The sequence below is a fragment of the Anolis sagrei genome, chromosome 1 (assembly GCF_037176765.1).
Source record: "Anolis sagrei isolate rAnoSag1 chromosome 1, rAnoSag1.mat, whole genome shotgun sequence".
Taxonomy (NCBI): domain Eukaryota; kingdom Metazoa; phylum Chordata; class Lepidosauria; order Squamata; family Dactyloidae; genus Anolis; species Anolis sagrei.
The window spans coordinates 211,251,140-211,273,682 of record NC_090021.1 but is presented as its reverse complement, the minus strand read 5'-3'; the positions used below and the strand labels follow the sequence as shown (position 1 = coordinate 211,273,682).

The 22,543-nt window shown below is 37.7% G+C and overlaps 1 protein-coding gene across 6 annotated transcripts in view; it reads right to left on the bottom strand.

Annotated features, from left to right (window-relative positions):
- Positions 1-22,543, bottom strand: part of LRP1B (LDL receptor related protein 1B) — a 1,041,366-nt gene that overhangs the window by 69,714 nt on the left and 949,109 nt on the right. For 3 of the 6 annotated variants that reach the window (XM_067472799.1, XM_067472815.1, XM_067472824.1), the window contains exons 67-77: positions 21,201-21,317; positions 20,560-20,666; positions 19,333-19,462; positions 17,965-18,071; positions 16,863-17,016; positions 11,924-12,046; positions 9,617-9,739; positions 7,647-7,784; positions 5,617-5,751; positions 5,152-5,271; positions 1,582-1,823 (exon numbers count right to left, since the gene is read on the bottom strand). In XM_067472799.1, the coding sequence (XP_067328900.1) occupies positions 1,582-1,823; positions 5,152-5,271; positions 5,617-5,751; positions 7,647-7,784; positions 9,617-9,739; positions 11,924-12,046; positions 16,863-17,016; positions 17,965-18,071; positions 19,333-19,462; positions 20,560-20,666; positions 21,201-21,317 (1,496 nt within the window). Of the gene's footprint in view, positions 1-1,581; positions 1,824-5,151; positions 5,272-5,616; positions 5,752-7,646; positions 7,785-9,616; positions 9,740-11,923; positions 12,047-16,862; positions 17,017-17,964; positions 18,072-19,332; positions 19,463-20,559; positions 20,667-21,200; positions 21,318-22,543 lie in introns of those variants that run through there. The other 3 variants (XM_060776192.2, XM_067472832.1, XM_067472838.1) reach the window with 2 other exon arrangements.

The window sequence follows — 22,543 nt, the reverse complement described above, 5'->3', positions numbered from 1 at the left end:
ATTAGATAATATATTTCTGTGCTTCTTCCAGAAACCTCCTGGGTTGGACAATATATCCCACACATGGCCTGATAGGTATGATCACTTCTGAAAAAAATACACATATCCACAATGTGGTCAGATGCATATATAGAAAAACATATGCATTCCAAACATGCACAAATATTTTTAGAACAGTCAAGAATTGCAAGCTCTGAAGTAGTTTTGTCCATATATTCAATAAACTCTTACAGTTTAACTAGAAAAATCAATGTGTAACTATGAGGTTTTAAAGCTGACAATCAATGAGGTTCATAGCCTTCCAATCCCATTGTATGTGTGCCTCCTAAGAAATAAAAGTACTTAATTCAGAACACCATAATCCCGTGGAAGTACCTGTAGGACTGTAGCCTTTGTTCTAAAGAATTCAGTTGCAGTAAATGTGATTCCTAAGAAGTAATTCAAATGGAAATGGCAATCAAATAACCTTTTGTATTAGGGCTGCTTGATGCCCCCATCCCATAAATAACAAGATGGAATTTGAAATACCTGACATCAGTGATGATATGCTAAGCATTTTTTTTATTTTTTTCTGCAAATATTCAACAAAAAACTGAGGAGTTTCATAATACATTGACTAGCAGATCGGTCCTGACCTCCAACTTGTTTACTGGAGTGGAGTAGGGTTAAATGAATCTGCCTATGCTGTCTTCCCATAATAAGCATGAAGATTGAGAAAAATAGAGGCCCCTTAAATGTTTTAAATGGGAAGATAAAGTGCCCCCCTTCCAACAACTGCCCTTATACTAAGAAAAGGAAATTGTATTGTGATTTTAATCATTTAGGACAGAGCGATGAAGACTAAAACACAGTTAAGAAAATTTACATTGAATAGAAAAAGTCACAAAGCAATATTTCTCTAAACTGACCTATTCCTCCTCCTGAACTCTGCTTCTGGTGTTAGTTTGAGAAATTTTGAGAGCAAAAGGGTTTTTTATCATGTCAGAAGTGACTTGAAAAACTGCAAGTGGCTTCTGGTGTGAGAGAATTGGCCATCTGCAGCGATATTGACCAAGAGATGGTTGGATGTGTTACCATCCAGTGGGAGGCTTCTCCCATGTCCCCGCATGGGACGCTGGCACTGATAGACGGGAGTGCATCCCATTTTGTGGTTTCGAACTGCCAACCTTCAGGTTAGCGGTTTAGTCAACACAAGGGTTTAACCCAGTGGTTCACAACATGTGGGTCCCTAGATGTTTCGGCCTTCAACTTCCAGAAATCCTAACAGCTGGTAAACTGGCTGGGATTTCTGGGAGTTGTGGGCCAAAACATCTGATGACCCACAGATTGAGAACAACTGGTTTAACCTATTGTGCCACCACAGTTCGTCAGCCAAGCAGAATTTTATAGTAACCATTCTCAGTCTTTTCAAGGCATGTCTCCAATCCTGGGATTTCCTTCCTTTGCTTCGAGATCTGGGTACAAGGACACAAGCCCTGAGATTTAGAACCCCTAAGTGCATGTAATATATTAAACTAAGTCACATACCTGCTCTGAAATTTTTTAAAAAAATGTAAAAATACAGCAGTTAAGATTACTTACTATGACACCACTATTGCTTTGTCTCCTTTCCCCCTGGTGGAACTTTTTATAGAAAATGCCTCCTGGATTAAACTGAGTACTCCAAATAATAATTTCCCCTTGATAATATAGATCCATTCCAGTTATTCTTGAGTTATGTTCAATGTGTGTAATCTGTTGATGAACATCACTGTAGTTGAATGGATATACAAAACCCAGGATATCAGTGTCATTAGCAATGTAGAGAACTTGATCTTCAGAGCCTGGAGATTATTATAATGAAATACAAAAATAAAATAAAATTCAACTACTACAAAATAATGCACTTTATGCATTCTTAATGTTCATACTTATTTATATAATAAATCTCTTTAAAATCATTTCAGAATCTTGGCCCCTTACAGTTGGGCAGTTTAAAAACAAAAGTATAAATGGGAAGCGTATAGAGATCATTCTAAACCTGTATGCATGAAAAATAAACATTCCTAGTTTACCGCTGCTAAGTTGGACAATATAATCTAAACGTTAATAAATTTAATGTATTGTCGAAGGCTTTCATGGCTGGAATCACTAGGTTCTTGTGGGTTTTTTCGGGCTATAGAGCCATGTTCTAGAGGCATTTCTCCTGACGTTTCGCCTGCATCTATGGCAAGCATCCTCAGAGGTTGTGAGGTCTGTTGGAAGTAGGAAAAATGGGTTTATATATCTGTGGAATGGCTGGGGTGGGGCAAGGAGCTCTTCCCTGCTGCAGTTAGGTGTGAATGTTTAGCTGGTCACCTTCATTAGCATTTGAAGGCCTGCCTGAGCCTGGGAAAATCTGTTGCTGGGAGGTGTTAATCTGTGCCTGGTTTTTTCCTCTCTGTTGTTTAGCTGTTATAATTTTAGAGTTTTTTAATACTGGTAGCCAGATTTTATTCATTTTCATGGTCTCTTCCTTTCTATTGAAATTGTCCACATGCTTGTGGATTTCAATGGCTTCTCTGTTTAGTCTGACATGGTGGTTGTTGGTGTGGTCCAGAACACAGAAATGCTGGACCACACCAACAACCACAATGTCAGACTACCAGTATTAAAAAACTCTAAAATTATAACAGCTAAACAACAGAGAGGAAAAAGCCAGGCACAGATTAACACCTCCCAGCAACAGATTTTCCCAGGCTCAGGCAGGCCTTCAAATGCTAATGAAGGTGACCAGCTAAACATTCACACCTAACTGCAGCAGGGAAGAGCTCCTTGCCCCACCCCAGCCATTCCACAGATATATAAACCCATTTTTTCCTACTTCCAACAGACCTCACAACCTCTGAGGATGCTTGCCATAGATGCAGGCGAAACGTCAGGAGAAATGCCTCTAGAACATGGCTCTATAGCCCGAAAAAACCCACAAGAACCTAGTTAATAAATTTGTAATCTCTTTTAAGGATGTTCATCTGTTTTGCACCTTTGTATCCTATTAAGACACACAAATCTGTATTCTGGTAAGTATCTTATAGTTAAGAAAAGAATAACAGTGTGTCATATGGATATAATGTATTCCAGCATTTATGAAAGATTTTGAAGTTAATTCAGAATATATTGACATTCCACTAATGTATACCATTCCTTAAGTCTGCAGTAGCCATTCCCCAATTGCGCAAGGGGTGTCCATTCATTATTTTGAGACATAAAATTGAGATGGTGCAACTTAAGGAGATAGACAATGTGTTTGGAGTGATGCGGCTGATATATTCACTTGATTCCTGCCCACAATGGGCCAAGGAAAGTAAAATCAAGCAGAAAAGACTTGACAATTTGGGTCTCCATCTACACTGCCATACAATGAAGCTTGAAACTACATTATATGGTCATTGTAGAATCATTTCATGCAATTCAATACAGTTAAGCTGAATTATATAAATCTACACTTACCATATAATGTAGTTCCAAACTGCATTATATGGCAGTGTAGATGGGGCTTGGGTCCAGGATGTAAATAGTGAATGCTTCCAATCACTTTGAAGGAAGTGACATGATGCAGTTTTCAAAAAGTTTATTTGGTCTCAGAAGATTGTTGTACATATTGCCTAGATTAGAGCATTCCAAACTGTGTGTGTCAGCTGCAGTGTGTTGGTGTGGTGCACAAAACATAACAAGAGATGTCTATGTGAAATAAGCAATAAATCATATATATATATACACACACACACACAAAGGGTTTTCATGATATGTTGTATGACATATTTCATTATTGCAATTCATGTATGTGTCCATATCTCTTATAAGTGGTTGATTTAAACATCTGGTTTGCTAGTAAAACTGAATTTCTGTGTTGCAAAATAATGCATGTCAAAAAAGTGTGTCACCAATATGAAATGTCTGGAAAGCTCTGGGATTAGATGCTAATATCCTGCATTTGAGAAAGGCATTTTAATAGGTGGCTGTGATTTGTTTCCAGGTTCTTTTGGATGGTGCTGACTGTATGTAGCCATTTCAGTTAAGTGCCACAAACATCTTTGGTTATTTGGCTGATTACCACATTTTGGAGAACTGAAGATGAAGCACAAACATGTTGTTTTAAATCTTTGCCTTTTGATACAATTTGATTTCAACTAGAGGTGTGGTGAGAAGGAGATTCTGCTCCTCTGTGAAGGATTGGTTCCAGAGCAGTGGTTCTCAACCTGTGGGTCCTCAGATGTTTTGGCCTTCAACTCTTAGAAATCATAACAGCTGGTAAACTGGCTGGGATTTCTGAGAGTTGTAGGTCAAAACACCTGGGGACTCACAGGTTGAGAACCATTGTTCCAAAGTGTTCTCTTTGAGGAACTCCTTTCTATCTTTTGAGATATGTGCTATGAACTGTCATCAGACAGGATTTTATTTCCTCATGGTTTGTCAGAAAATGGTTTAAGCACCCAGACATTTGAACCAGCACCTTATTTCATACCACCCTACCTATACCAGCCATATAAAGTGGAAAATTCTTCTCTCTTCTTCTCTCCACAATCCCTCCTATCTGCTTTTATATTAGCAACTAAGCTAAGTAACATAAACCAACTGTATTTTTATATCCCTTAATGTGTCATTCTGTCATTATTTATATTAATTATATTTACATTATTTACATTAGCATTTGAGATCACATTCTGGAAAATAATTACAATTGTTCCTAATACTGACTGATTAAAATGCTATACATACATGCATGCATAAACCTACTCTGGAGAAAAAAAATCTTTAAATTAAATGTGGCATGACTGTGGAATTCAAGGGTTTCAATTTCAAGTATAATCCCAAGGAAAAGCCTTCTTTCTATATTCTTCTTTTGACAAGCACAGGTTATACCTGCACAAAGTTATAATTATCTTTCCCACAAATGATCTCTTTAGGACTCAGTTGTATCCTGTTTTATCTCCCTACCCCAGATATGCATGAAAAAATATATTTTCATTTCCACCATATTTTCCTTCAGCACTACACAAGTTGTTCAAGTGTAAGTCTTGAATAATCTGCATTATGCTCTAATGCACTGTTTCTATGTGCACAAGTATCAAGAGGCTGGCAGCTAATGGCTAAAATGTACACTAGGAGCATAAATTATTTCTGACAGCTTACCTTTTGCAACGCAGCTACTATTTCTTTCTTTATAATTCCTCTCACAAGTACACCTGTATGATCCTTTTACATTAATACAGAGCTGGGAGCAGATGCCAAATATTAGACATTCATTGATATCTAGGAAAGAAAACCTTTTATAACTTATTGAATTTATAGGCAGTCTGTTTCAAAAAAGATTATGACAAGTAAGGCTAAAATTACACAGAAAATTCAAATCATGGTGTGTGGGACTTCTTTAAAATTACAAACATGAAGACAAGTCATAACAAGCCAACCAAATTTCTAAACGTTTGTAACTGCTTCCTTATGTATCAATTACATTAGGACTGGCATACTTCCAAACCAGTGTCATCCAAAAATAAAGCATGATTGCTATTGAATACAATCTTTTAAATGTATGTAATTTTTATGAAATATTTTGGGATATAGAGATTTCAATGCATTTTCTTTTAAAAAAAATACCTTCACATTGCCAGTTTCTCTTGTTCCTTTGAAATCCAGGTTTGCACTGACAAAAAAGAGATGTTTTTGTTTTATTACAATATGCATCATCACCACAGGGGTTCACATTATTTTCACAGCTGTATTCTGTTAAACCTAAAAAAGAAAAAAGAGGTACTTGTCAAATCAAAGTGATGTTGTTTCTTTTTTTCCCAAAGAGAACAATAAGAAAAAGTAATTTCAATAGAAATGTTACAGTGGTAAGGATCAATCACTCTTAAAATAGCTAATGTAGAATTTTGTGTCCAAACAAATTCAGCTTTTGGATTAACCACCTAAACTGGGCTTTACAGGCCAATAGATACTCCACCACAGACATCAGAAGAGCTGCAAGACCGAGAGTAAAGACAAAGATCAGAGGAAATGTGTTCTTGCCATACAACAAAGAAACAGTATAGGGAAGCTGATGAGGAGACACAACATACAAACAATTTATAGCCCCACTAAGAAAATCCAACAAATGCTACATCCAGCAAAGGACAAGAGGGATCCTCTCACCTCTGCAGGAGTCTACCTTATACCATGCAGCTGTGGACAAGTCTACTTAGGGACCACCAAATGGAGCACCTAAACACAAATCAAGGAACATGAAAGGCACTGCAGATTATTTCAACCAGAGAAGTCAGCCATAGCAGAGCACCTGATTAACCAACCTGGACACAGCATCTTATTTGAGAACACAAAAATGCTGGACCAGTCTCACAACCACCATGGCAGACCACACAGAGAAGGCATTGAAATCCACAAGCATGTGGACAATTTCAACAGAGAAGAAGAAACCATGTAAATGAACAAAATCTGGTTACCAGGATTTTAAAAAATCTAAAATCATAACAGTAAATAAAGACAGGGGAGCTCCAGACAAGAAACAATCAGGGACAGCTAATCACCTCTCAGCAAAGGATTCCCTCAGGCAGTAAGAAGCCACACCTTGAGAACTACTAGGCCATCAAATGCTAATCAAGATGGTCAATTGAAACATTCACACCTACCTACAACAGACAAGAGTTCTTTCTCCAACCCTGGACATTCCACAGATATTTCACAGACATTCCACTCATTTTACTAGTTTCCAACAGACCTCACAACCTCTGAGGATACCTGCCATAGATGTCAGAGAGAATGCTTCTGGAACATGGCCACACAGCCTGAAAAATTTACAGTAGCCCACTTTTGGATTATTATTATTTTAAAGTTATTTCTGTTTCCTTTTTTTCTTTTTTTGCGAACGGAATAATGCAAATGTATGCAGTATGGCTGCATTCACACATCATGTTTTCTAGTATGAAGAAACAGAAATGAAACACATGGGAGTCTCCTCCTTTGGAGGTGTTTAAGCAGAAGCTCTGGGGCCATCTGTTAGGAGTGCTTTGATTGTGTGTTCCTGCACGATAGAGAGTTGGACTGGATTACCCTTGTATTTTCTTTCTACTTTTAGCTTCCACTGCTGCTCCTCATCCTTTTTTTTTTTTTTTTTTGGAAGGAAACCTCAACAACCCTGAGATACTGAGGTGATGGCAGCAACAAGTGGCAGTGGCCTAAGCAGTGGGAGGTGGCAGTGGCAGGACAAGGCTGGGGAGCTTTTCAGGGGCTGCCCAGGACAGATGATTTCCCTCCTGCTCTCTCAGCCACTGCTGATCCTGATCTTTTAAAAAACAAAAACAAAAAAACCCTGAATCTAGGAAACTACTGATTGTAAGACAAATGCCCTTTTTGAACCTTGATTTTGGGAGAAAAAAGTGAATCTTAGAATTGATGAAATATGGTAATGTCTTTTCTCTATTGGCTACACATGTTATTCTGTAGCATCAACACACATTTCTTCATTGGATATACACATTAACTGTGATCTAGAATACACTGCACACATATGCAAACAAAAATAATGTTTCTATGTCCAGGCAGCTTTTATTGGATATAAATAAGTGGCAGATGTGTTCTGATTTCATTCCTTAGGAATGATGAATTGGACATTTCTTAGTCAAACTTACTTGTTTTACAGCCTTGCTCATCTGAACCATCTCCACAGTCATCAAACTGATCACACTCTAATTCCACTGGAATGCACTTCTTATTGTTGCATGCAAATTCATCTTTTTTACAAGGCCTTACTTTATATGTAGTTTTGTCTGCAAAAAGTTACAAAGATTTAGATTATCTTAGTGCAAAAAAGTATATATTAATCATATGCTGCTGAATGTGGAGGGTCCCCCTCTACGGATGCATAGCATTTTGCCGATCCTTCAAATGGCATTTTTCTATCTTTATGTAAGAACAAGTTCCTGGCTCTTAGTGGGGGCAATGTTTTCTCTCTTTTTCAACTAATAGTCACTGCCTTTGAAATATCCCAGGGAAAAGCTGTTTCACAAACTTTATACAGAGTTGAAATATCCCAGGGACAAGGAACAGTTTGATAAGCCAGAGACAATCTGAAATAATCTTTAAGGATAATTTTGGTTACTCCTGCTGCACATCTGTTGGGCTGGCTTCAATCCATTAAAATGTTCACCTGAAACTGTTTTTTTAAAAAAAAAAATATTAAAAACTGAATAGCCTCATGGGTAATCATTTAGTTCAACTTTGCTTTTGGAACCCCAGGGATAGATATAAAAAGACTGGCATGCTGTTACCAGTTTTACAAATTTGCTCCATGCCCTCACAAGAAGTCATTAAGCTCTGGGGTATATTAAAAAGTTGGTGACTGGCTATTTGCCCAGAATTCTAAAAAAAGATGTCAGCTTGGTCCAGTACTCAACATTTTCCAGGTGGTACCCCCATTTTAAGAAGAATAAATGCTCATTAATTTATTGACACAAATACCTCACTAACGTATTAACCTTATTACTTTCTCCTTATGGAAGACATTAAACACATTTTCATTTCCAAAGTATGCCTCTGGGTATTTTAGGACAGATTTTTATAAGGTCTCTATGGAACAGCAATTTTGTCCCTATGAGTTGGGTCAAGTTGAAGATATTACACACTGCGTAGAAATCTCTATGCACTAAATTGCTGTGAAAGAGGCCTATTACACACTGGTGTTCAAGTAGAAAATGCTTGCCACTCAACAGCCCACTGGCACTTTGCAGATAAAGTTGCTCAGGTCTGCTTAACATGGATGCTGTTGTTGAGTTGTGAAGCATGTGTTGAAACATGTCATCCCTGAATTCTCTATAATGGTTAATTACCAGCCAGTGTTCAACATCCCATTTTTTGGAAAGGTATTGGAACAAACTGTGGGCTCTCAATTCCTGGATTTCTAGATCCATTTCAGTCTGGCTTCAGGCCTGGTTATGGAACAGAGTTTATTAGAAACAGTTTGCTTGCTTTGAGGAATGACCCACAGTCAGCATCTGGATTTTTTGCTGTGATTCTCCTGGTCCCATAAAGTTGGTTTTATTATTTAATGACTTTGTCCCACCTGTAAGCTGATACAATACATGCAGTCAAACCAGTCTAATGGCTTTGACTGGATGTGGTCTGGCCCTAACATAATGTGTAATGTGCTTTCCAAGTTATGAATCCATTTTTAAAAACCTGAACCAAAGATCTCTGTTATTGATTGATTCCAAAGCATATCTGACATACACCCCCCCCCCCCAATTGCAGCATATTTACTATCAAAATGAATCTTAGATACATTGGATGCTTAATGTGTCTCAGGGGGAGGGGGGGAGAGATTTAGCTTTGTGCATCATGACATTATTTATCATGACACATTATTTCTCTGATTAGCTTTTATCAGATGAGCTTTGTTTACAACAGCAGATTGACATGGAGCCACAGGCAACAGCCGTTCTGGAAGCAGAATGAACAGAAGCAGCAATAGAAATGTCTTTTTGTCATAGGTTTCTGCATATCAAGGAGGAGACTGCAAAGTCTGGCTGCTTAGAGATGCCAACCATTCATAGTGTGACATCTTTCCTTTTCTTTCATTGTAATCCAAGCTAAAATTATGTACCACAGTTGTCTTCATCTGAGTCATCACCACAATCATCAATCCCATTACAAATCTGTTCATGCCGCAGACAGACTCTGCTATTTCGGCATCGATATGGCCTTGTTGGGGGACATGGAAATTTTACTGTGAAAAAGAAAACAAAGGTAATATCATAATGCTAATAATGTTAAACACATATTTTTTAACTTATCTGCTTACATGAAAGAGTCAAAAGTTATTATATGACTGCATATCCATATATTTAAATAGGTAGTCACTAGGCTTGTTTGATAAAAAAAAATGGTTCAAAACTCATTTCGGCTGTAGGGAGCACTGGTGGTTCAATTCTAAAGTCACTTCCTTTTAAAAAATTTTTTTTCAAAACTCCGAAACTTCTGAAACAGCTTACTTAATGGCAGATATACATGTACAGTAGGAAAAAACAGCACTGGCACTGGGGAAACTTCAGGCTCTTCCACTCAGGCCACTCCTGACCGAGGGGCTCTTCCACTCCAGGCCTGCCTCGGCTGTCAATGCCTAGGAGGAGGAGGAGGAGGAGGAGGAGGAGGAGGAGGAGGAGGAGGAGGAGGAGGAGGTGACGCCCCCTCAGGTGCCACTTGGCTTCCACTGCCAGGCTTCAGCCTGACAGCGGGCTTCAGGCAGTTAGGAATAATGGGAGTGAAAATCCAAAACACCTGGGGGGGGGGGGCAAAGTTTGTCCAGGCCTGGATTAGATGCAGCTATGCCACAGTCAATGTTATGGGATCCTGGGGTTTGTAGTATGGCACTCTTTGGCAAAGGAGGCTAAAAAACCATGCAAATCTACAGCTCCCAGGATTGTGTAGCATTGAGGCAAAGCAGTTGGAAGTGGTTCCTCGGTAAGATCTGCCTGATCCACCTGGAGGGAGGGAGGCAGGGGAGGGAATGAAGGAAGGAAGGAAAGAAGGAAGGAAGGAGGGAAGGAAGAGAGGAAGGGAACTAAGGGAAGGAAGGTGCTTCTGACAGGTTCTCCTTCCTTTCCAAAATTGGTTGCTTTAACCAATATCCCAATCAAACTTTAGTGCCACTGATCTATAACACAAAGACCCTCTCCTTTCTCCCTTCTCAATTTTCTCTCATCTTCCTCCTTTCCTTTTTTTTTAAACCCAGCATTGGCTTGATCCTGTTGAGCGGAGGCTGCTTCCTTCCTGGGTAAACTCCCAGTTGCCAAACCTTGAGATTGAGGTGAGGTGGGGCGGGGAGTGAGGAAAACTTGGTTTGAATGCAAACTCTGGAGCTCCAGCTGGTAATGCAGAAAAGGAGAAGGAGGAGCCTGCTGCTCATCCATTTTGGCTAATGCACAGCAAGGCAGGGTGGGAAATGTAGTTTAACAACACTTCTAACTTTTCCTGCATGGTTCAAAATTGATTTTAAAAACCCAGATTCAATAGGTTTTAATGAATTTAAGGTTTTAAAGAAGTGAACCTAACCAACTCTAATAGTTACTGTAAATACATGGCTGATCAGCTGCTTATTCTTCTTCAGATTTGAGAAAGATCAACATTGCTTTAAAACAATGGTTCAGAACCTTTGGTCCTCCAATTGTTTTGAACTTCAACTCCCAGAAATCCCAGGTAACTTACCAGCTGTTAGGAATTGTGGGAGCTAAAATCCAAAACATCTGGAGGACTAAATGTTGGGAACCACTGCTTTAAAATGTTCTTGGTTAAGAGCTGATTCAGATATAAATGCAAACATTTTTGAAATATAGCAGAGGATGAAATAAAACCTTGCTGTGTGATGTTCACCATGCATCTGAAGTATATACCATCTTTGCTATAAAGCAAGGATGTGGAAAGTGTGTTTTATTGTACTCTAGCAGCCCTTTCGGTGGGGAGGGGGGCAAACACAGAAAAGCTTTTTAAAATCCACACATAAAGCCTTGAAGAAGAGGACACTTTACCACATTTTGTACACCGAGCAATTTAAGACCCAGTAGAGACCTTACATCACACATTAAAAAACAAACACCCAAACAAACAAAGAAAAACAACTAACAAACACAATATTTAAAAAGTCTCTTCTAGCCATAAATCAGCTCAGGGGCCCCAAAATATGTTGGAATTACTTCCTCCCAAGTCTACTGGGACATTCTTGGGAAAGAAAATTGGATTTTTTTCCAGCATGCAAGGCAAATAATGAAGGAAGAAGTAGGCTTAACTTCTGCCACCATTCTATAAAGTCATTAACATGGCATTTGTATACATTTGTAGTCAGCAAAGCAGGGTACAAATATAAGCAATTTAAAGCCGTTGACAAAAAACAACATTAAATTAAAGAGACATTCACCACATATTTCTGGAAGTTCGTCTGAATTATCACCACAGTCATCTTCTCCATCACAAACCCAAAAATTGAGTTTACAAAGTGAATTGTTGCAAAGAAATTCATCTGCTCTGCATATATTGCCTCCTGAAAAAAGAACAAAATAAAAAATAGAGTGTAACCAAACATTCTTACTCAACAGTCAAGACAATGAGTGAACAGGACCAGCATGATGATTTATGGGCATGGTAATTAATGATGGATGAAGATTGACCTTTACCCCTCATGTTATTTTTAAATTAAAATCACTCTCCTGCTGCTATTTGCCCATCAGGGAAACATGGCATGGATCCATATTGCACAAAACCAAAGGTCTATCTAATCCTACACTCCAGTGTGCAACAGTAAGCTTAATCTTGTGCCCAGAGCATCTGGTCCTGTTCTGACTGCCACAAATTAGCCTTGCTAGCCAATTTGTGTTTTTCATACATTTTCAAAAATGTATGAATGTAAATAGTGTTACAACTTGTTCTTTTTTCAAAACATACCATGAAGTGATTGTCCGACTTTTGACTGAAACACTGATTTGTACTGAAAACTACGACCAAGTAATGAAGGTTATTACTATACTTGGTTTTTGTATTCATAGTAGAATATGTAGGCACTAGGCACTATTGATTTAAATGCAGATCTTATTTATATTCAAGACATTATATAAAATATAAAATTAATTTAGGAGTTTGGTTATTTTCATATGAAAAAGTAATAGCTAGCCATATTTAGTAGAGTTGATCTAATAACAGAATTAAAAAGTGTTCCTTTTTTAAATGAGAATTTATGATAGAAATCTAGCTTAACTTTATTGCTAGTCATGCTAAATTTACCAAGGATATTGTGGTTTTAAGTGTTCCTCAGAATCTTGTTATGACCATTTAAATGAGAAACGGTGAGCCCTAATCATGAACAGAGACCTGCATGAGTCTTCTAAAATTGTGGCTCTTGCTTTATCCATTGAACAGATCTATCTAGTGTGGTCTTCCTACAGAAGCTGGTTTGGGGGCTGACAGACATTTGCATTGTATACCCCTGAGCTGGCCTGGTGGCTGGATAGCATCCACACAGCTCAGTAGCATCAGAACTCATTCAGTTTCGCTGGTCCATAACTCTTACCATTCCCCCATTGTTCTGGGATTTGCAGTGCTGCTGGTCACCATTCAGTGACTGGAATGATGATAGCTAGAGCAACAAAGCATTCTCAGATCACCTTGGCATTCTAGTTAGCTTTCCTTCAGGCACTGAGCAATACACTCCACCAGTTTCATGCCCAGTGGGCACCACAAAACACAGAATGAGGGGCAAGGTAGATGCCATCTCTCAGGCTGACCAAATCAAGGGAAAGAGGGATAGCAGTTAAAATAGTTGCAATCACTTCTTGAATTGATAGCAGCTCAACTGTTTACATTGGCCAAAAATACAGATGGGGAACCCCTGGTGGCGCTCCATGCAGTCATGCTGGCCACATGACCTTAGAGGTGTCTACAGACAATGCTGGCTCTTTGGCTTAGAAATGGAGATGAGCACCAATCCCCAGAGTCGGACACGACTGGACTTAATGTCAAGGGAAAACCTTTACCTTTATCTAAAATACAGAAGAGCTCAAACATTTCAGAAGTTAAAGTAAGAAATCCTGCTGGAAAAGGACTGGTGAAAATTAAAAAAAAATGAAAGAGAGACTAAAACTGTAGTTACACTAAATTATATTTTTATAACTTATGAAGCACATACCTCAGGTACTGAAATATTGATTATTCCTATGAGTTTTAAAACTTTATATCTATAGGAAGCTGGATTTATGGAACGGCAATACCAGCAAGAGAACATTGGTCTCTGTTTTAAGGGATTGATGAAAGAACTCATACTTTTATTTTCCAGACTGTATTGATTTTCTGTACAAAATAGTGACAGGAACAACACGTTGTGCTAATAACAAGGTTGGACCCCCTCCAGGTGTCACTATTAGTGGCAGCTGGCAAATATAATCATCATCATCATCATCATCTTTATCTGTATCCCATCCCATCTCCCTGATGGGACTCAGAGCGGCTTATCCTCTTCTATTGATATCAGATTTTGTTGTGTTCATAGTACTTCATTTACCTTTTCTTTAAATAACATAAATAACTGAATAATTTTTATTTTTATCAAATCTGCTAAATCTGAAAGGTAATGTGAGTTCATCAGAAGTTATGTAAATAAACAAAAGTAGTACTGGACTTCTTTTGCCCAACCTTGTTGTAGAATAAACTTTCCCCTCTTCCCCTTCTGCAACAAGATAAAAGGGAAATGCTAGAGGGAAGCAGAAATATTAACTATGCATCTCTGCATGTTTTCCAGTTGCATGCAGTGAAATGCCATATAAATGAAGTTTGAAAGAAACCCCACTGAGTTCAGTGAGACTCACATGAATAGAAATTTGCTGACAATTACATAACAGAAAATATTTGTTTGTATTTATTTGTATTCTCTCTTTCCCTTTAGCCCAAAATGGCTTATAGAACATTCTAAAACACAATTTAGCTAAAACTCACCACTTACAAATTTAGAGAAGAACTGAAAAGCATTAAATAAATAATCATATTTAAACTAAGCACTGAATTAATAACAGCAATAAAATATTTTAAAAATATTGCAAGAAACTAGAAAGGATTATTAGCCACTTCTTTTCTTAGAGAGGAAGAACAGCCTACTGTACAGCCATATAGTGGCCAAAGGTCTATCTCAATGGGAAGTCCTTCCTGTATCAAAACAAGTAGAACAGAAAGGGAGGCAGTCAAGTGTTAGGGTTTGAGTAGCAGCCTAGGATCAGCTTCAGAAAACGCTTTTATTCTCACCAAATGTGTATGTAGGGGAGATCACAGAATAAAAGTTTTCACCAGCAGGTCTTAAAACTTAGGCAAGGTCACATGGCAAGATGTGATTTTCAGGAGGTCAGGGCCAAGAATATATAGTTCACTGGTCAGATCAACTGCAAGGTCATAGTTTCCAAACTATTTTTAATGACAAATCACATTGAGGGTGCTACCAAGGCATATGATGTGTTCACAGATAGGGTCACAGGTGTACACCAATTTTTCCTATGCAAATATACCCACAACCATCACAGAAGCCTATTCATCCAGACTCAGAACACTGTCCAAGAGTGCATGGGCAGTTTCAGAGAAAGGGTAACTCAATCCAACACAGAATGTATTGCCCCTTCATTAATGAGAATCACTTTCAATTAATGTCTTCAAATCTTATCTCAGGGAGGCAGAACAGAAAGATAGAGTCATTTTCGATGTTGAAAGTATTTGAAGCATCCAGAAGCAATAACAGGAATATCCAAGCCCAGGGCATCCAACAAGGTCATCAAAGCTGCCCCATCCCATAATCATGCCTGAAGTCAGATGAAAATAGTTATACTTTGTCTCGCACGGGGACCCCTCTAGCTATGAAACCACTAGATTAAAATATATAAATGAATTTTAGCAGGTCAGATGTTTTTGTCCCTATTTTGAGTTATCCTTGTGTTTTCATATTAGCAGATATGAAGTAAACATGGACAATAATGTCCACAAACAAAAGGAATTTTCCTTCAGTTCCCACATTTTGAAGTTCCCTGTACAACCAGTTCAGGGGATTCCTCCACCAATGTTAAAACTAGTGCAACCGGTTCACAAAGGGTGTGGAGGTGGGTACACTAATCTTTTTTTTTTCTGGCTAGGGCATCCAATTCAAGGAAAAACACTCAGATTGGTATAAAAAAATCATCATCATCATGTTTATTTATATCCTGCTTTATCTCAAAGGAGACTCAAAGCAGCTTACATTAAAAGTATTGCCACACAATTTAAAATATACAAATGAATTCAAACATTAATAGTATTAAACATAATAGTATTAAAAATCAGTTAAAAACCATTAAAACATATTCAAAGCTAAAAAACACAGCACCCCCTGACTTGATCTTAAAAACCTTCTTTGTTAAAAGCCTGTCTGAATAAAAAGGTTTTCCCCTACCACTGGAAGTACAGCAGGGAGGCAGCTATTCTGGCCTCACTGGGCAGGGAGTTTCAGAGTCACAGGCAGTCATCAAGAAGGCTTTCTCTCATTCCCACCAACTGAGCTTGAGATGGAGGTGGGACTGAAAGAAAGGTCTCTTCTGAAGCTCTTAGGAACTGAGCAAGTTCATACAAGGGGATGTAGTAAGCCAAATAGCCTGGACCTGAACCATCTAGGCCTTTAAAGGGCATAGCCAGCACTTTGAATTGTGCCCGGAAACAGACTGGCTGCCAATGGAACTGCTGCAACAGGGAGATTGTCTGCTCCCTGTAGCCAGTCTCAGTTAGCAACCTTGCTGCAGCTCTTTGGACCAGCTGAAGTGTCTGAGCACTCTTCAGAGGCAGCCCCACATAGTGCGTGTTCCAGTAATCCAGACAGGATGTAACTAAGGCATGTGTCACTGTTGCCAGATCTGGCTTCTCAAGGAATGGGCACAGTTGACGCACAAGTTTTAATTGTGCAAAGGTCCTACTGGCCACCACCAAAATCTGGGCCTCCAGGTTCAGTGCAGAGTCCAGGAGGACCCCCAAACTGCAGACCTGTGTTTACAGGGGGGAGTGTAACCTCATCCAGCACAAGCTGGATCCCAATTCTTTGATATGTAGAAACATATAAAGAAAATGGGGTGTTTAAACGGATCATGTAGAAAACAATATGAACATGAATCTCATTAGGATTATTTCATACAAAGATAAATGGAAACTTGGAATGATTCTAAACATACTTACATTGGAGCAAATTCTGAATGAATTCAATGAGTGTTATGATACACATAAGACTTCAACATAGCAAAAAAATATACATCCATGGGAAAATTGCTTACTAAACAAAAGCTGAATCAAGTGAAAAATCCAACTCTTACCTTTGTCACAATATTGTTCATCGCTGTTATCTACACAATCTTGGATTCCATCGCAAAGCCATCGAACAGGGATGCAGTGTGCCTTATTTTTACATCGAAACTGATCTTCTTTACAGTCTGTGACACAATCCATCTGTTTAAATACATTTATATGCTGCAGTATTTGTAAACAAAAAGTAACATATCTATTGACAGAACAGCTAGTATTTGGAAAATAATGGTAAAAATAATTCATTTTAAGATTAATGTTACTAAAATTACCAGAGTTGCAACAGCTATAAATATTTTTACAGCTGTCCCCCACACTTGTGACTTCTGTAGTTTAGATTATTCATGGATTTGATGTGAAATTTTCTGTCTAGGAATCTGTGTCTTCCAATGCCATACTGTCATACTGTGTTGACATTCTTCCAGTCATGCTGGAGGATTCAGAGATTGTTATAAGCAACACTTCTCTAGGTATCTCTAGGTCATCCAATGAAATTCTATGTTCAGTTTCCAGCAGAAGCTGGACATGCTGGAAGACTTAAAATTCATTGAGAGGTGTTCGCTGTTGCCTAACCCCAATGAATGAGGAGGAATAACTGTAATTACAGTGAAGGAGGGCATGTCCTAAACCAGATCTACCTGTTCTTTGGGGCTTTTGTGTCTTACATGTCCATTTCATCTCCATTGCAATTTTTTCTGGGTAAAAAAAAAATTCAAGAGCAAATAAAGAGAGATTAGCAAAGAAATCTGGCACATAGTCGATGTGGGCCAACCACCAATAGGGCAATTATGATGCCCACATCAGTGAAAGATTCAAATATACACTGAACTGATATGAACAGATTGTTCATGCTTCACTAGGAATTTCTTTGTATAATGTTTGAGGGATAATATTTTTAAATTATTTTAATTCCGTATGTTTACTTTGGAAACTGAAGTATTGGTATAAATATTTTGATATAGTCTACATATAGTGATAGTGATTCTATCTTTTTATTTATTGCTTATATTTGTATTTGGACTTCTTGTTTGATAATTTTAAATAATAATAACAATAATTTTAAAATAAAGGAAACCAAAGCATTAAAAGAGTTCAAGATACTTAACTGCTTACCTCATCAGAGCCATCAGGACAATCATAGTCTCCATTGCATCTGAAAGATGCAGAGATACATCCTCCGCTGGCACATATGTACTCACTTGAAGAGCAGGTTGGAGACACTATTTCAGATATACATTGGCATTAGGAAAACACATTGAGTTGCGAAAATAATATACGATTCAACATTTTTGTGTATGTGCTTTCAAGTCGTTTATCGATTCATGGTGATCCCATGAATTTCATAGGATTTACCTTGCCAAGGAATGTTCAGAAGTGGTTTTACCATTTCCTTCCTTTGAAATAGAGCCTACAAGACCTGGTATTCATTGGTGCTCTCCCATCAAAGCAGTAACCAGACTTGACTCTGCTTAGTGAGTACACAGGATCTGGTGCTTTTAGGATATGTAGGTTTAAGGTCAGCATTCAATCAAACTTGAAACAATAGCCTTATTTCATTTGTTACATTTATGGGCATAACTCAGGATGTTAAATGGCATGGGGAGTCTAACTTAAATTGCATCCCCCTCAATACAGGCCCTAATCCTCCAGTGTACAGGGGGTAATGAGTCAGGAGATGGGGAAAAATAAGAAGGGATAGGTGTGTGTTTCTTCTCTCCCCAAATGTCAGTCACTGATCATTCCACAGAGTTGGATGTTTGATTTTTAAAAACCACTATACAGAATTCATTGTTCTTGTTACATATTTCTATCAATGGTATATCAGCTTTCTTTTAACTGTAGAGAACTGAATTACTCTTTTCTTCTGTTTAGAGAAGGCTCATCCTGCCACGAGTAGAGAGTTAAGTCCACCAAATAGCCTCTTTTGTAAAAACAACTTTTTTCCTGTGAAAAATTATTAAATTGTTCTCAGTTACTTCTGCAGTCCCTCAATTGCTACAGAACTATCAAGAAAATCAGCCAAGAAGTTGATATAGAAGAACTTATCATTGTGTTTTCTGATGATGAAAATACATTATAAGGAGAAATAAATCATTTCATTATTTGTTGGCTTCGCTATAGATTCATTGCTTTGACTTGACAACAAGTTACCTTTCACCCTGATTCAGGGTTCACACAGTGATTTTTTTTTACATTCAGCAATTTCTTGCTTCCCACCTCTGTGTAGGTCTGCCAGAATGAATTTTTACCCAGCACCATAGTAATGTGCACATTTTAAGAACTAGGAAGTGATAGCTCTCAGTTACCTACTACACATAGCACAACAAGGTTGAATCCAGACCTTTGAACTCCAAACTGCATTTTAAATGGAGCTTCATAACAGAATAATAAATTGTAATAATGTTCCAAACATTTCCTTTTCAGTTGCTGGAAGGTTTTTTCTGTTCATATTTCCTCTCCTCCTTGTTCATAAAGATTTACCTGCTTCACAATTTTTCTCATCTTCTCCAAGTATACAGTCATCATATCCATCACATTTCCACTTTGTGGATATACACTGACCATTGGAGCACTGGAATTGGTCTTTTAAGCAGCCAGAATCACAGTAGCTCTGTCATAAACAAACATATTTTGGTAAGTTAGCTAACATACATATACTGATAATTGTAAATAAACTGTCAATGGGCAAACCTACATCTGAAAATAAACAATATATGCTGGTTATATGAAGTCTGCTACCTAAGCACAAATTATTTATGTTGATTGTTATGAGGTATAATTATAAAATGGAAAAAATATTGCCCTTACAGCAATTATAGTAGCATTATATCAATCTACAAATAGTGTTTTAAAATGTTTATGTTAAGTTTCATGTTTTCTCCATGCGGATCAACACAATAATGCATACATTATGCACTATGCATGATATTATATGATATGTCTTCTCCAGAACTGGTTGTAGCTCATTGATTATGCATTTGAGCCATCTAAACTAGGAATGCAAACAACAACAAGGAATGATCTGTCATTTTGTTGCACAGGTCTGTTCTATTTTTCCTGGGAAGTAATTATGCCTTGCTGAATTGTTTCTTCATCTCCTTCTCAGTGGTTCTCAATCTGTGGGTCCCTGGGTGTTTTGGCCTACAACTCCCAGGAATCCCAGCCAGTTTACCAGCTGTTAGGATTTCTAAGAGTTGAAGGCCAAAACATCTGGGGACCCACAGGTTAAGAACCACTGCTTAGATTGATATTGTAGTTTGAGAAATGCCTGTTGTAAATCCAAAAATTTCAAGACTCTGTCTTATGTGGTTGTTTTAGAGGGCTTGGTTGTGAACAATAAATTTGGTAGTGTGTTCTGGGTGGAAACGAAAGAATGTAAGTAAGCGTAACAGCTTTCAATAGTGTGATGCTTAGAAGTCCATTATGCAGTTACACAGTGCTGTCAAGGACTTTGCTTTATGCATTGTTCCGGGTTGACAGTAGGATGGAAGTTGTTGAAACCCTGGTGAAAAGCAACTTTGCCACCTGTCTATATATTAAATTTGTCATTAAGAAATCACAGATAGAGGAGATGCTTCTGAATGCATGGGTTGAGAAGGCATGAAAGTGGTCAAATATTTTTGGTGCCTAAAGCAATGCTACTGACATGGAGGTAAATGTTACTCTCCAAATAGGAGTTAGAGTGAATACAAATTGGGAAACACTTACCTCATCTGAGCCATCAGCACAATCATAATCACCATCACACCAAAATTTTGCAGATATGCAATCTCCATTTGAGCAGTGAAAGTCTTTTTGAGCACAAGTCTGTGGTTCTGAAAGAAGAAAGAAAGCTTTGAGACTCAGATCTTTCAATGCATAATGACCCCCTCTTTCAGAATCTTTACACAAAAATCTAATTGTCTTAAAAGCTTGCCTGTGATGGATTAAGAACTATAATTAATGAGTTTGCTCCTAGCTTTTATGAAGGATCTTCTATTTCTGTGTACATAATTTTAAAGATTCAAAGGAGGGAATAATGGCAGCAACTGAAGCAGCAGCAGGTGAAGTAGGCCTAGGTGAAGAGGAGATGGGACCGATCCTTCACTTGTTTACTTGTGAGTAAACTGATCCTCCCCCTGCTCTGAGAAGGGATTGTGATATTCACAAAAAATAAAGGATGTATAATGTTACAAAACATAGACTCCAGCAAAGAGTAGCAGGCACATAAACAAGATCAGCTATGCATGCCATCCAGCAAACTGCTCCACCCCTTTGCCCAAAGCCACACTAATCAAGTAGCAAAACATGATGAAAGACCAGAAAGTGCATAAAATAAATCCCAGTTTCTAATAAGAGAAATTACTTACTACAGTTTTCTTCATCAGAATTGTCTCCACAATCATTTTGACTGTCACACCGCCAATGATCTGGAATGCAGTTGCTGTTCTTACATTGGTATTCATGAGGCCCACAAGTCTTTTTATCTGTAAGATGAATGGATTTTCTTTTTTATTATCATACTTTAATGCAGTTCCTCATTGTGAAAAATGCACACTAGATTACAAACTATAGCATATTAATGATATTTCACTAAGTACTGAATCAAATATCTGACACCCATGTCAGAACAAAATACTTGTCACCAGACTATTTCTATGACAATTTTTATTGTTCAAATGGAAAATAAATTATTGTCATGAACAGAATAAATTGCTGTGGGACATCTTCTAGACAATCTTTATGAATCTCAGAATAAACCCTTGGAATCTGAAATCTACAATATTTTGCAATCTTTTTTTTTTAAATGCATCTGTGGCAGTATATATTAATTAGTATTCCCTGACAGTTTGGCATTCTCAGAAATTTTGCAAGTGAAGCATAAAAATGCTTTATGTCCATTATAACATATTGAAGGGACATTTTTGAGCTTTACTTAAAACACCAAAAAGTATAAAACAGTGAACAGTTACAAAATGAGATCATTCACTAGATAAAACAATATAAAACAACAAAACAATAATCTCATCAGGAGAGAATGCTTCTGGAACATGGTCATACAGTCCGCAGAACTGACAACCCAGTGATTCTGGTCATAAAAGCCTTCGACAATACATAAAAAAATAATGGTAGCTAAAGCTGAAAGGAGGAAGACCACAATATATGTGGACTAACAATAAAAGAAAGGCAGAACCTGAGTATGCAAGACATTAGCAGAGCTGTTGATGTCTGGGTGTTTTTGATGTATCTCCTTCATAGGGTTGCCATAAGTCAGAGCTGATTTGGCAGTAGTTAACACCAATAAGCAAGAACAAGGCCAAAATGAAATAATGATCATAAAATATAATCCCAATATCCCCTGACATTACTACCAATAGCAAAGAACAAAATTGTTCTGAATAAAACATTTAATATTCATTTTTATAAATGAGAAATTTGAACTTTTTTGGAGTTGGCAGTTATTTTGCTTAGTGTTATAGCCAGTTATGTTTTTAATCTATGTGTAAGAAATATATATGTGTGTGTGTATCTCAAAAATATGGACCAGGTTTTGCAAAAACAAGCCACCTATGAATAAAACTCTCATCATTTGAAAAGACTGGGCATAGAGTTTGAAATGATGACCACTAGATCTCTCTCCCAATGCAAACAGCCCCTAGCTTCAGTCATTTGTTAACTGCAAAACATAAGGCCTTATGAGAGATTCTGACTC